We start from the raw sequence: 15982 nt of genomic DNA, 5'->3' as shown, positions 1-15982 counted from the left end.
GAGACAGAGGTGTAGGGAGTGGTAGAGGACGAGGTCAGGATGGGGGAGCAGCCACAGAAGGGCAGGCACATCTGGATAGCTAATAAGTTCCTTGAACCAAAATGTCTCTGCCAACATAAGATAAAATTAAGTATTTGTTAAGAGGTTTTGAAGTACATCATGGCTACAAGGCTGGGGTTGTCCAAGCTGAACAATGCCTGATAAAATAATCCAGATCTTGAAGCTATTAGGAGGGTGTTCTCGGTCACCCAGACAGATGTTCTCATTGTCTCATTCTCATGTTCTCACCCAGCACATTGCATATGGAATTTTTATAGCTTATTTGTGGTTAGAAAATAGCCTAAAATATTTGTAGGAACTTGTCCCCTTCTTCAGAAAGAGTTGCAGCTAATTAGAATTTCCATTTTGTTTTGCTCTCTGAACTCTCGATTGGCTTGTAAGCTATTAAGTGATGTTCCAGCCATTTGTTTGGGATACAGGAGTTGTTTTGCATCTACTTTGCAAAAAAGCATCAAACACGGTGTCAAAACACGTTACAGTTATTAGGCAATTTAATACAATGTCATTGTTTTTCTTAGTGGCCAATGGCTCTGTCTATGAAAAACAAAGCTCTTGACTCCTATTTAGGATTTTGGGATGCATTAGTGATGCATTATTAATATAGTGAGGAGGTTGCTATTTCTAGACCTGGTTAAATTAGGAATAGAAGAGGGCAGTCATACCGGCAAAATTTTGCAAAAATGTATGTGGGACTGAAATATAAATAGTTGGAATAATTTGAAGAGTTGACTGTGAATCCATACTTCAATGTTTTCACTTGAAATGTGCAAGAAAATTGGTCAAAATATGTATCTTTTTACAGGACATTCTCCTTTCACTGCTAGTTTAACATTTATGAGAGAAAATGAAATTGCCTCTGAGTCTTTGAACAAAGAAGTAAGTGTAACAACTACTCCTGATTTGGTTGGGGCCAAAATTCCAGTTAGGCTCTACCATGTGTTTAAAGGAAATGCCTCCTTCATCAGATACAATAACACCAAGAGTTTGTGGCTAAGTAGAAGATGTCGCATGTATCACAACTCTTATGAGTGCTTGCAAAGAGCAAGACTCATTTAAAAACGAATTTAAAAATCTCCTTCCTTAAGGGTCTAATTGGATTTACAAGATATAAAGATAGGCAAGGATAAAGCTCTGTGCCATTAAAACTTACGGAAAATGAGTTCTGTGATAACACAATAGTAATTCCGGGCCTATTCCAAATGATCAAAACTTACCATAATTCACACTTTTTACTTATCAACCAACCTGAAGTGCAATTTAGGAGGAAAGAAGGTAAACTTGGAAGTTAAAAATAATTCAGGAATTGTGTCTGGCTTGGATGAAGATTTGGAATTGGAGTCATGAAGTCAGTAAGTTTCGATGAAACTTACCTGAATAAATGTTAAATACAACTTGACACCTAAGCTTGTCCTCAACATGGGAAAAAATTGGGATTATTCCTCATTCATGGTGAAATCTACATGGAATGGCATGAGCCACATTTTTCCTTGACTGAGGATAAAAATGGGTGGGAACTAGGAGGGAGAAACATAAGCAAGCAAGGAATGTTGGCCCGTGGGCCCAGTGGTGTTGGGGATGAAGGAAATGCACACAAAAGCAAGTCTACAATTCTGGAGGCGGAAGGTGCCTCTAAGATCACTGGTCCTGTGGACTTCTGCTGAGTGCAGGGAGGTCCACAGGGCTGAAGATCTTCCTTAGAGACAGATGCACGGAATAAAGTCGTAGCCTAATGGTTGGGGCTCTGGGTACCCCACACCCTCCACAACCATAGAGGGGTCTACTTGATTATTATATTTGGGTCCTGCATGCGATTTGGTATGAAAAAAAGCCTCTACTGTATGGCATAACAATATTTAAACATCATTGTTGTTGGGGTCCCCTTTAACATGCTCCTGTTCCAGTAGCATTACTGCAGAAACAGAAGAAATAGCTAAGGATGGGTTTTCAAGATCTAGTCTCATGTACACGTGCGTTTTTTTCAACAAATATTTACAAAGCACCTACTAAGCGGCAGCTAAAGTGCTTCCTCAGTTTCCCAGGCTGGCTAGAATGACCCACACGGCAACCTGAAAATGGATACCATTCTACCTCTTAGCTGGAGGGAAATGATTTGATAAGTTTGAGCATAACAACTTTATAACATGCTCAGCATGTATTCCAAATTGAATTATCAAGAAATGACAAGCTTCCTCTTTCCACCCACGTTACAGACCTAGATTTGGGCATCTGAATTATGAGAAATGCTAGCTAGCCATTTGTAATTTTAGTTCAAACGATATTTGCTGTGTTCCAAAAATTGGTGGGGGAATAACTGCAAGGAGGGACAAAGGGACAAAGGTTGGTGCAATGGGAACTCATAGCTTGGGCCCTGAGTAAGCGGAGGAAAAGTAAACTTACTGCTTTGAACTCTGTCCCTTGCTTTTTAGAAAGAGGGCAGTGACATCCACAAGGGAAGCCATACCCAGGCCCAGCATGGGAGCAGAGGGGGCTGTGGAGCTCATAGTATAAAAGGGACCATGGACGGATGTGCTCCAGAACATTCTGGTGTAGTCTAGCATTCTGCTACACTCCTCATGGCAAGATCTCAGGGCACAACTGAGGTTCTGAAGCCCCTGTTTTAGAAAGCTGATTCGATTCCTGGCTTCTGGAGGCAGTCTTTTCTACAGAATGCTGACCAAGAGAGGAATATTCTCTTTCCCTCCCTCTGAAGTAAACTCCTGTTTACTTGGGATGTTGGAAGTAGGGTGACTGACTCATCCAGGTTTACCCAGGATTTTCTGGCTCATGCCAGGCAAACGGGATGAACAGTCATCCTAAGGAAATAACAGCCAAGAGAACAGACCGGGTATTTCAGCAACAAACCATTGCAAAAGTGAGTGGCTTAAAAACATTCTCATTTTGTTTACTCACCGCTCTGCCCTCTGCCGGGATCAGCCGAGCGGTTCTTCTGGTGCTCTTACCGATGACTGCGATGACTGCGTGGCTGCATTCAGGCGGCGGGTCAGCGGGAGGCTGAGGTTCCCCCCTTTCCACGTGGCCTCTCCAAGGGGCTTTTCACGTCAGGGTAGCTGACCATTCTACACGTTGGCACGGGGCTCCCTCAGAGCGCCCCACTTGCCTGGCTTCTCAAGGCTGAGGCTGCAAGGAGCACAGTGTCCTTCCACTGGGTCTTATTGGCAGGAGCCAGTCACAGTGTCACTGTAGTATCAAGGTGAGGGGACTTCTCAAGGAGTATCAAGGGATGGTTCATAGGGCGGCTACACATGGGACAGTCTACTCCCCAGGTGCACTGGGATGCTCATTTGGACTCACAGGATTCAGGTGCCTGATTCACCTCTGACCTGCTTGCTGGGCCCCCAGCCTTCCACCTTCGCACCCGCAGAGGGAACTGAATATGGATAGTTTCGCCCTTGGTCAGGGACTTCAAGAACTCGGGGTGAGGTATAGGACAAGGGTATCCCTATTATTCTTATTTCTGATCAGCGTACCGAGGAGGGTGAATCCCTGTTAAGGTGGCCGGAAGGTTTGCACGAAGCAACAGGTTAAGAGGCCCGGGGCTTACAGTGTTGAAGCGAGGCGGAAAAGGATTCCGCCACGCAACACTTCCGGGAAGTAAGCGTCCATGCCAGGGTATGGGCTCCAGGCAGGAATTACACACATCACCAAAGCAGAGCGCCTTGCTTAAGGGACTGACCCTTCTCAGCATGCAACCTGCCTACCTTGGGCCCCAAATCTCGTTTTAAAGTTTGAGCAAGTGTGCGCATTGGTTCCCTCTTTACTGCAGCTCTAACCCCTGAACTGACTTGGTTTCCCAGCCTGCTTTCCTCCTTGGGCTGTGAGCCTCCTGTGGGCAGGCCCTAAGCCCGGCTTTCTGGAATACACAGATGGGGAGGGGTGCACTCTCTGGCCGAGGCCCCCCCCCCCCGCCCCCACGTCAGAGCACCTCCATTACTGGCTTCCCCATTCCCATCCCCTCTCATCCCCTGACTCTTTTTTTTGGCTGGAAAGAATGGGGCCGCTCTCAGCTCCCCCTATACAAACTCCCCCCTGAAAGAACCCCGGGGCCGCCTCGGGGCCCTGGGACTGCTGCTTGGCGTCGCCCCCTTTCTCCTCCCAACCTCCTCTTCCACCACTGTGGGCACTCCCTGGGGATTTTGACTTCTGGATCCTTCCCTCTCTTTTTCTCGCCGCCCCGCCCCGTTCCGCCGCCAGGCCCCGCGCGTCCCGCCTCCGCTCTGTCGCTTTAAGCCGGTCCCGGCGCTGCGCCCCTCCCTCACCCCTCCTGGCGCTCCTCCGCCGTTCCTCGCCGCCCCTCCCGCTCCTCCTGCTCCTGCTCCTGCTCCTCCTCCTCCTCCTCCTCCTCGCCCGCTCCTCCTCCACCTCCTCCTCCTCTCCAGCTAGTCCTCGCCGCCGCCGGCCCGCCGCCCGCTCCGCTCCTCGCAGCCTCCGGGACCCGCAGCCATGGCCGACATCAAGACGGGCATCTTCGCCAAGAACGTGCAGAAGCGACTCAACCGCGCGCAGGAAAAGGTCAGGGCGGGCGGCGGGCGGCGAGGCAGGTGGCGGGGACGCGGCGGCGAGGGCCGAGCGGGCTGCGGGAGCGGCCGAGGCCGGGCCGGGGCCGGGGGCGCGGGGACGCCTTGCCCGGCGCCGCGGCGACTGCGGCGAGGCGGCCGCGGACGGGGAGGCGGGAGCGCCGGGGCGCGCGGTCCGCCCGAGTCTCCCCGCGCTCTCGCCCTCCGCACGGCCGGCCGCTCTCCGCGCACTCCCCGCTCTCCCGGGCGGGTGCGGGCGCGGGCGCGAGCGGTGGCAGGTGCGGCGGCTCGCCGGCTGCCTGCCCCGGAGACCAGCGCATCTCCCTGCCCGCGGCGCCCGCTCCCCGCTGGCCCGCAGGTTCGGGAGATTGCGGCAGCGGTCCTCCCTCCGGGGGGGTTTCCTGGGGACCTGAGTGCCGCAGAAACGACTGGGGTAGCGCAGAAGCTACTCTCAAAACCTGGAGGGATCGATAGGGCTCATCACGGAAAACCAATGGCTTTAATATAGTGCTGTCGAGTGAATCCTGGAGTTCAAAAATCGAGATCTAGAGACACACTTCTTTTCTTTTTCTGTTCTCTTTTTTCGGGTCTCTCTCAGTGTGTGTTCCTTTTGACGCCTGTGTCCTCTGGAAGGTCAAAAATAAATATGACCCGAACCTAACAGTTCTTCTATGCACATTTCTGCACAAAGGAGGGCGTTTTATTGCATTAAAAAAAGATCCGTATTGCACGTACAGGTTGGGTTTCCTAGTGTTTTACAAGCTCCCTAGCAAATTGGCACCTCGGTTTATTTTTCTGCCCCAGAGCTGGGCACAGATGCACCCCAGGTTTACACCAAGCACAGCCTTGAGCAGCTGAGGTCTTGTACCAGACTTTGGGCTCACCTGACGGCTGCTTGTCATCAAAACCTTGCCAGCACTGAGGTCTTCATTTGTGTCTCCAGTGAAAGGACATTCATATTGTAGCTTAAGCATTGTACTTGAAAATGAACACCGGCTCATTGAGCCCCATGGTTTGTATCCGCTGAACTGTATTCTCTTTCATGTGGCAGTATTTTCCGTCTCTGGGATTCTGGGTATTTAGTGTTTTCCTCTTTTACTGGAAGTCAGATTTGCCGCGTTGCTCAAAACGACAGAGAATTTCCCTCTTCTGACCCTGGCTCAGGCTGCTCCCCAGTTCCCACCGAGCTCGAGGAACTGAGCAGAAGGGGGCACTGATCCTTTTACGGAAGATCCCCAGGTCCAGAGGCTCTGTGGCTGCCTCCAGTCCCTCCCTCCCCACATGCACCCTCTCGATGCAGTAAGAGGATTGTATTTCTTTTAATATCTACCCAAGCTCATCCTCAACTAACGTGAACCTCCTCTTGCCACTCCTTCAGCGGCTGAATTAGCATGGCTTCCTGCCCTCTTCCAGTCCCTGCTTACTGGTCTAGAAAGTAGCTAGGATCCTCCGGCTTCCCTGCCAGGTGTTGTCATCATTTTTCCATTTTTCCTTTTACCCACTTGTAGGTATTCCTCCCACCCCCTCCACTTCCAGGTAATTACTTGAATCTTTGGTCTGAAGCTATTTATTGAATCCACTTCCCATCTGTGAAGGAATTTAGTGATATAGTCTGCCTTTTCACATATTAAATTATTTCTTAATCTAGGTCACCAGCTGTCAATATGCCAAAAATAAATGAAAAGAAAATGTAATCTGTCTTACAGAGCGTTCAAGCCCTTATGAATTGTTGAAAACTCACTTTGTCATTACTAAGGTCAGGTGTATATTACCATTGCAGTTGAGAATGGTGGTTACTTTTCCATGGGAGTGGAGGTCTAAGGGAGGCTTGCATAAGGCTTCACGTCTCCTATTTTCTTCCCTGGGGAGAGTTGCTGATGGAGAGTGCCTGCTGCAGTACGTTTAGGGGCTTAAGACACTGAAAGGCTGAGAATATGGGTTCTACCGGTGGATACCTTCTGCCCCTTTCCTGAGCCTGTGCAGCACAAGGAAAGGGCATGTGGGAATTCAGGTGAGGTAGCCCAGCCAAGCTACTGGAGCTAAACAGTAGAAGCTCCTGGAGAGTGGAAACTGCAGACAGTTGCTGTTGCAGGCATTAGACATCTCCCCCAGTGATTCCTTCTGTTTATATCTTTGGACGGTTCCTCTTCTCTGATGCACAGATGCTTTTTCGCAATATCTGTATGCCACATGTGTTCTTGAGACCTCGGCTCATTTTTACAACCAAATTTTCTCAAAAGAGACTCTCCTCCCATGACTTTCTCGTCATCTGTGCTACACCTAACAGCTGCATGCATTTTAGCTCCAAATTCATGACTGAAGCTATTCTCAGAGGGGTCTTATAGTTTTTTTAATGAATTTAAAATACATTTGGTTCTTACTGAAGGTCTGTGAAGGTTCAGTGGAGAAAGAGGGAACAATATATAAGCAAGAAAAAAAAAACTAGTAATAAATTAGGACAATCATAATTCTACTACCCAGAAATTTCACTATCATTTGATGGGTATTCTAGTGAATGTTTTCCCATATGTACATATATATATTAATACAACAAAAACAGGCTCGTGCCTTTAGTTTTGTAACCTGTTAATTTCATAATAATCATGTTACATGATTGTTAATAATATGAACATTCTTGAATATGTACATATTTTCCGTCAGCAATTTAAATGACCGAACAGTATTGGAATGCATGGATTTTAATGAATCTCCTAATTTTGAACATTCAGTTTCCAGTGTTTCTGTATATAAATACAAATCCACGTGAAAACTTGTAGGGAAAATGGTTGCACATAGTAGGGAAAATGTTTGCATACACCCTGAAGTATTTCCTTAGATAAATTCCTAGAAGTATTTGTCAAAGGTATGTTTATTTTTATTATAGCTAGATTGCCTTTCAGAATGGTTGTATCCATTAACATTCTCGCCAGGGGTACATGAAACACTTGCCAACACTGGGTAATAAAATTTAAAATGGTCTTTAGCTATGTCATTGGAAAAAAATTAGTTCCTACTTATTTCATTTGTTTGATTATTAAAAACCAAACATTTTATATTCCTTTTTTTTTTTTCCATTTATAAATTGTGTGTTTATATTTTTGCCCGTTTTGTGTAACTTCTCCCTGTTCTGTGTAAGGGCAAAAAGTATTCTAAAGGTTACAAATACAGTTTCTTCCTCTTCTATTTACTTTTTAATATTTGGATGATTTTTTTTCCTGCCATAGAGAATGTTTATGTTTATATTATGTCTATGTTTTATGTATATCTGCTTAAATCTATCAGTTGGCTTTGTGTGGCTTCTCTCTTGGGTGTTGAATTAATCGGGGCCCTGCCACTTGTAAATACCAGAAAACTCAATTCAAACTGGTTTAAGGATAAAGAGGAATATAATTACTAAAATTAAAAATATGGCTCTTGCACATATAATTCTAAATGAGATTTTTAACATGTAAATATATATATTTGTATTAAACTATAAATGTTCTTAGACCTATGTGCATATATAAATATATGCATATGTGTATTATATATATTAACTCATTTGATTCTATGAGGTAGGTACTATTACGATCCCATTTTAAAGATGAGGAAGGCATTAAGTGACATGCCCAAGGCTGCACAGTTAGTAACAGGGGTGAAGTTTGAACCCAAGCATTCCAGTGTTTTCCCATTACATGATACTGCCTCTTATAATTAATGGAAAAGTCTGGGGTAGACAAACCTCTGACCTGTTGGAACTTGGGGTTTAACCACAGACATTAGGGCTCACATGCCTTCATCTCTGCTGTTCATTCTGTCAGCTTCATTTTGGGCAAGTTTTTCTCCCTTGGTGGCAAGATGGCCATCAGCAGCTCTAGACAAGAGCATCTTTTTCCTTCAACATTTACAGAGAACTCAGTATAGTTCTTATTGGCCTACCCTGGGCCTTGTGCTTCTCTCTGGGAGGAAAAAAAATCTCTCTGGCCAAGGACCAGGACCATGGGTTGGCTTGGGCCTGAATCATAAACTACTACTGAAGCTGGGATGGAGAAGTTCCCCCTGGACTGCTGGTGAAGGAAGGAAACTCAGAGTATAGAGGGGGAATGAATGCTGCTCTGATAAAATAAAAAGTATCCACCGAGGGTGTCTGGTTAGCTCAGTCAGTTAAGCCTCTGACTGTGGCTCAGGTCATGATCTCAGGGTGGTGGGACTGAGCCCCACTGTGGCTCCACGCTCAGCGGGGAGTCTGCTTGTCCCTCTCCTCTCCCTTTGCCCCCCCCCAAATAAATAAATAAAATCTTAAAACCAAGTATCCACTGAGGTATACTTAAAAGGCGTTATCTGTCCCATGTTTATATAAATAATCCTATATTTAATAATTTATAATTTAACATTTGTTAAAAATTTCCTACCAAATTAACATATGCAGTTTAAAAAATCAAATATAATAAAATAATGTAATGTAAAGGGCTTGTTATAAAAAGTAGCAGGCCCCTGTCCCCTGCTGTCAACCTCTAGTCTTGTTTCCTCAGAGGTAGCTATTACTAACCACAACATCTCTGTAAAATATGTTTATATAACTACTTATTGATCCGTCTTTTCATATTTGGTGAAGCTAGGTAAAGATTTAGCTGTCTTACGTTCATCTCTTTACTTCTACATCCTCTAGTCATATATTACAGCAAAAACCGTAAGCTGAGGATTATATTTTTAAAAATTAAAGTATAATTTTTATTGGATAAATTATAAAAGTCTTAAGTATTCCACTTTGTGACTTTTTATATGTTTTGCATATCTGCATAGTTATCACCCAGATCAAGTTATGGAACATTTCTGTCATACCAGATACCCCATCATCCCTCATGCTTCTCCTGTTTTTTTTTTTTTTTTTTTTTTTTTTTTTTTAGAATTCCTTTAATTTAAATTCCTTTACTGGCCTTTCCTTAATAAGCATCTTTCCATGTACTAACTGGTAACTTTGATACCTTCTTTTGTGAACTCCGTTAAAGTCTTTTGCCTATGTTTTTTATTTGGGTTCCTTGTCATTTTATTATTGAAGAACTTATTTAAATATTCAGGATATGAATCTTGTAAAATAGACATTTTGCAAATACTTTCTTTCAGAAAGTGATTTGTCTTTTTGCTTTCTTAATGGTGTCATTGGATAAACTGAAAGTTTCAGATTTTTATAAAGTTTTACCTGAGGATTAAGTTTTTCATTCAGCTTTCTGTTTTTCCTGGAATTCATAATTGCTCTTCATTATTTGCTTATTTTTCTATGAACTATTTAGAATTATTTGTTCTTACCTCATCAGATCTTTCAGTGTCTATCAATATTATTATCAAAGGCTCACTATATAAGATAATGTAATTGTTCTGTTTTCTTCACCCGAAGGACCCCCCTGTATCCCCTTTGGGGGCCTCTGCCCTTCTGCTGTAATCTGGGATGATATTCTTTATAGGCTTGCTATATAACTGTTATCCTTTGTCTTTCCTTGTCAGTGTTGGGGTCAAGGAAGGGACTTGAAGGTTCGTCTATTCTATATTCCCAGGCTTTCAAATAGTCCTCTTTCATCAATGTTATGCTTCATCCTCACCCATGCAGTACTTAGTTGCATTGGGGTCTAAGCCTGAGTGTGTTTGTGTGTGTGACTGTGCAGTGAGAATTGGCTGCTTTTTCACTGGTTGCTCTGTACAGGTACTTTTTTTTTTTTTAATTTAATTTAATTTTTTTAACCTTTCTCTGTTTTCCTGAGTTGTTTCCATTCTTCCCTCCTTATTTCTGCTTCCTTAAAATGTATTAACATGTATTAAACTCTGATCCACTAAAGATGCCTCCCCTGTGTTTGTCATTGTATGTTCATACCTTCTTTATTTCTTTACTATAATTTTAGTTGGGTTTTGGGTTGAGATGGAAATAAACACAGTCTATCTATTTATCCATAAACCATTTTACTAAATACGTAATCCCTCTATAATTTATATTTTTGTCCATCTTCTTCCTTCTGTGAAATCCAGTGGCATTTATTTGGTCTTAACCATCCTTGACTTCTGTGCAGAATTTAAATTGGTGGAGAACTTGAAGCATTTGGAAACATTTAAATGTTTTTTTAACATGACTCTTGTGAGCAAAGAAACTTTTGATATGTTACAATATGAATCTCTTTAGGCATTTGTTTCTTTGCTTGTGTTTTGTTTTAATAAGGGAATTTTTTAAAAAGATTTTTTATTTATTTTAGAGAGAGTGTGTATGTGTGGGGGTGGGGGTGGGCAGCGGGAGAAGGAGAGAGAATCTTAAGCAGACTTTGGGCTGAGTGCAGAGTTGGACTTGGGGCTCAGTCTCATGATCCCAATATCACGACCTGAGTCAAAACCAAGAGTCAGCCATTTAATTGCCTGTGCCCCCCAGGTGCTGTAGACTATTTAAATTCTAAGGAAGTGTCCAGTTTGATATTCTTTGTGCCAGTTCATCTGTCCCAAGTGAAAACTACATAAACCTTAGATGCAATTTTTTTCATGTATTATATCTTCCTAACTAACTTGAGTATGCTTGGGACACGGACTAGATGTCTTGTGAATTGTACGTATTCGCTGATGATGCATCGATTTGACTTTCTGTGTTCTTGCTTGTTTATATTGCACCCCTGCAAAGCATCCTTCCACATTATTCTTTCTCTGTCTTCTGTGAATTATTATTTTGTGTCATTTTCTGTGTCATTTTGTAAAGGTAGTACATCGAATAAATTATTCTTACAGGTTCTGTACATGGTAAGAAATGAAACAATATTAGGTTGAACTGAGCTGACTTGTCATTTTTATAAGTCAAACAGTCAGATATTGGTAGAGTCATGTTTCAACCCAATGTTGATTGTGTGATATAGCAAGAAAAACAATGTTGTTTCCTCCCATATACCTAATTATGTGACGCTTGTGGGTCTTTAAAAAGAAAATTATTGCCTTGCTGATGCCTGCAGTTAGGTTTGTGCTCAAAGAGAAACATGTGGATGGTGTTTCTGTGTGCATGTGCTGTGTGCATGTGTGTATTTATGTCATGTATGTTGTATATAAATAGAATAGGAGAAGGAAGACCTTGCTGTGTCCAGGAGAGTCTTTCCATGGGACCCAGGGCCCCGTCCATAGAAGAGTATCTTTTATGACCACATTTACATCTGAAGACACTTTGAAGACAGAGTTGCTGAGGCAATCCAGGGTTTCCTCTTTCAAGGTCATCTGAAGACTTTTTTTTTTTTTTTTTTTAAGATTTTATTTGTTTGAGAGAGAGAGAGCGTGCACAAGCCGGGGGGAGGGGCAGAGGCAGAAGTAGACTCCCCTTTGAGCAGAGAGCCTGATGCAGGACTTGATCCAAAGGTATCATGACCTGAGCGGAAGACAGACGCTTAACTGACTGAGCCACCCAGGTGCCCCTGAAGACTTCCTTGTTGCCTGCTTTTACATTGTACAAGTTTATGCCTTCCCTTCTACTAAGATCATTTTCTCTCAGTGTATTAAAAACTTCCAAATTAAAAGTGACACAAGAATATTCTTGATAGAGGAAGGCTTCCTTCTTTCATTAAAAAAAAAATACTTAAATGCCCAGGAATCAATACAGTAGGGAATCAAAACTCAGATTTTAACACTAGTGAAATTACCATTCTCCTTTACAGGATAGCATATTGTATGCATGGTGTATTTATATATGAGATTCATAAATCATACTCTAGAAGTCAACTTTGTGGACCAATACAACTTAAAATACCTGAAATACTTGTATTTCAAATACCTTAAAATACCTGAAATACTTGTATTTCAATACAATACAATACAAATAATATGGCCCAATTTACTTGGGATATAAAACGAGGTACCGTTTCTTTGAATATTCAAAGTAAATGATTTCAACACCCCATCCAATGTATGGTAAGAATCTCTTACTTCCCTTTGGGGTTCCTGTATTATGATAAGTTCAGCAACCCTATAAGGCGTTCCCTCTCTCTAAAGGAGTCAGTGGTTTTTACTCTGGCCTTATGGAAAATGGTCCCAAAACGGTGTCTAGCATTCACGTGTCATTCTTGTCCTGTGGGGAGCACTGTAGGGATCAAGGAACGCAGTACCCTCACTATTGGCTCCCATAGTACAGGCAGGGGCAGGAAGCCTTTCTCTCTAGGTTATCCTCAACTATGGTCACTCTGTGCTGCAGCATGCCTGAGCTCCAACTGTATGCGGTCTTTATCCATGGGTTTATCATTTCCAAATACATCTGCACGTACACACACAAAGCTCCCCTGTCCCAAGATTTCCCATGATGCCAGGGTTCCTAAGTTAGGAAAGATTTGATATCATCAAACACTGATTATCCATTCTATCCACTACACTCTATTCCATTTCTAAGAAAATTCTTGTGGGAGCATACCAAATGGATCTCAGACTACAGTATGAAAATACTACCCTCGAGGATCTCTATCATCTTTTCCTATATGTTGACTTTCTTTTGGGTCACTTCAGTCCATTCAGAAACGGGCGGATGGGCTTGTGTACGTGTGTGTATGTGTATCTATGATTAAGTTTCAAACTGTTTTGGCCTTTTTTTTTTTTTTTTTTTTTTTTTTTTTTTTAAGATTTCATTTCTAAGTAATCTCTACAGCCAACATGGGGCTTGAATTCACAATCCCAAGATCAAGAATTGCATGCTCCCCTGACTGGGCCAGTCAGGCACCCCGACTGTTCTGGCTTTTTAAAGTCTGATAATTCACCTTACTGTTCAAACACAATTTTAATTTTTTTTAACCATTTCTAGGGGCCATCTGAATAGAACTTCTAAGGAAATAAGGGCCTGTTGGTTTCTGTGAAGGGAATAGCACATGGAAAGATTTCTTATGTTGCAGATAAAATTTCCCAAATAATCTCAATAATGGCTAACATTTACATAATGAAAATGCCATCATCACAGAGCTCAAAAATTTACCCATGAAAGAATATAATAAGACTATATACACAGCATTATGCAAAATTAAAGTAATCATAATCACAATTTCTTGAGAACATATCCACGGGCCAACTTTTAATATAGAAATGCTGTAACTTCATTCTTATTGATTTGAAATCTAAGTTTAAGTGTAGTACTTAAGTAGATACATTTCTTGAATACATATTGAGCGAATCTCTTCCTAGGAATGATGTTGGATAAAGCCATGGGTAAGATCTTAGTTTTGAAATATTTGCTATGCTATAGGCATATATCAATTTTGATTACCCTGAAGCAACTTAAGACAGAAGTACAAAAAAATCAGAGACCCACCATCTTATTCTCATGTAGTTATTTAGTTGAAAGTTTAGTTCATACATGGGAAGAACCAGAATTTATCTATGCCATACTTTTTTTTTTTTTACTTAAAAGTACCTACAATAATTTAATAAAATACACATGGGCCTATGCATAAATGTACTCTTGTTATAGCACCTAATACTGAGTAAAGGCTAAACTTACTTACTCTAGAAGTTACGTATTCTATTGTGAAGTCCATCTGGTAGAATTCATTAATTCTTGTAGAGTCATTTATTAAGAATCTACTGTGAGAGAGACACTTGCTAGATACTTGTAATATAGAATCCACGAAGCCATCCTGGTTGAGCATATTGACCAGCAGGAGTTGGTAGAGAGATAAACCTTTAAACATAATGATAACTACATGGTCAGTAATGAAAAATCATAATTAAAAATTCTGTGGGGAGAAAAAAAATTTTTTGTATAAGTAGAGAACACACCTAGAGAGAGGGGGGTTGGACACACCTACCCAAAGAAGGTAGATGTTAAGCCAAGATTGGAAGGATGTGTTGCAGTATTCAGGCAAGAGGAATAGGGTAAGGGTAAAGGTTTAATGATTATGGGAGTTGGGAAGCATTCCATACAAATATGGAATAAGAGCTGTGGAGACAGAAATAAGAGGTGTGGAATATAGATATCAGAATCAACTCTTAACATTGGCCTTATAAATGATCCTCTTCTACCATTTGCATACTCAGCGAGGCAAAGTGGACCCTAATTATTATCGTCCTGTTGTAGTAGCAATCCCAATTTTGTGTGCTCAGATTTTTACCCTTACATGTTGAAGGGTTCTTGTGGGGTGAAGTTCCTCCTTGACACAGAGGCAAGACACTGGTTCAGAGCTGACTTGCCCTCTGAACTATACATACATACTGAGATCATACATAGTCATCCAAAGATCCTTTTGTACAATAGCAGTAAACCCCAATCCCATCTGCTTTCATGAACTTGTAGGGTCTCTTATCCCAAACCATCAGAAATTCAAAATAAAAATGAAAGCCTTCAAATGGCACACATCTACAAAGACTAGTTTGTCTTTTGAACAAAGGGTTTGATCAAGAAGTTTGATTGCATGTGGATACCCAACATTTAATGAGAGACAGAGACAGAGGGAGGAAGGACGGGGAGAACACACATGGTTAAGGCTGTACCAAGTGGACTTTCTTGTGGGCATTGACTTGATAATTTTGCTGGCAGTGGTCTTGAATTAAGGAATGATCTGTTGGAGGTGATTTGCAGCTTGGAAGGAATCAAATTTGGAAGAGAATCATTTTGTAGCGGACTTTCTCTTCCTCTATGTAGTAATGGTTGCTAACGGTTGAATAGCATAGATAGTCTAAGCCTTGCAAGGATCTCCCATTTTGTGGTAGCACAGCCTAGAACAGTATGATACCTTTCACACACCCTGTAATTCCTCAATGTTTGAGACATCTGTTACAAGAAATCTTGCCCCTTTAACCTATGTATTTCTGTAGAAAAATATCAGTTTCCTGCCTGCTCTCTGTTCAGTGGGTTCTTCTCTGCGTCTCTAGGAAATGATGTCCAGACTCCCCGCCCCCCCCAAGGAAATGCATGTGGTTGTGGAGACCGCTAGCATTCTTAAACTGTGGGTTAGGACAGGAGAGGGCTTTCCTGGGAACCTGTATCGGTCTCTAATTGCTCCTGTTCAGTGTAGAGAATAAATCTAGAAATCAAGTACTTCTAGCCCAATGTTTTCTCCAAGTATAGTCAGGAATATCTGGGGGAAGGGGTGAGTTAAAATGTAGATTCCTGGGCCTAGTTACAAACTTACCATGATCTCTTAAGACTTGGGAATATGCATTTTTAATAAGTTCCTCTGGTAATTCAAAGGTTCAATGAGGTTTGCAAAGCACATTGCTTTAGAGAAAGGAGTTTGGGTGAGATTTTATGGTGACATATGATCTCCTAGGTCCCTTCCAGGGTTCTAATATGGCAAGTAAGCCTACCACACAGTGGCTATAAATTTATCTCCAGTGTAGTGAAGAGAGAAACGTGAAAAGCAGTACCGTTATGGGATACTTAAAAACTAACCTTATACTTAAATTTCAAAGATACCAGTCAGTTT

At 42.2% G+C, this 15982-nt stretch overlaps 1 protein-coding gene across 2 annotated transcripts in view; it reads left to right on the top strand.

Moving 5' to 3' along the window:
• Positions 1 to 4521: 4521 nt before the first annotated feature.
• The window catches only part of AMPH (amphiphysin), a 215300-nt gene continuing 203839 nt past the window's right edge, over positions 4522 to 15982 (top strand). For both annotated transcript variants that reach the window (XM_040644417.1, XM_040644416.1), the window contains exon 1: positions 4522 to 4590. In XM_040644417.1, the coding sequence (XP_040500351.1) occupies positions 4522 to 4590 (69 nt within the window). The remainder of the gene's footprint in view (positions 4591 to 15982) is intronic.

Source organism: Ursus maritimus, unplaced genomic scaffold, assembly GCF_017311325.1.
Source record: "Ursus maritimus isolate PB19 unplaced genomic scaffold, ASM1731132v1 scaffold_3, whole genome shotgun sequence".
In the NCBI taxonomy this organism is placed as follows: Eukaryota; Metazoa; Chordata; class Mammalia; order Carnivora; family Ursidae; genus Ursus; species Ursus maritimus.
Note: the sequence above shows the minus strand (reverse complement) of the source record. Positions and strands in the feature narration are given on the sequence as shown.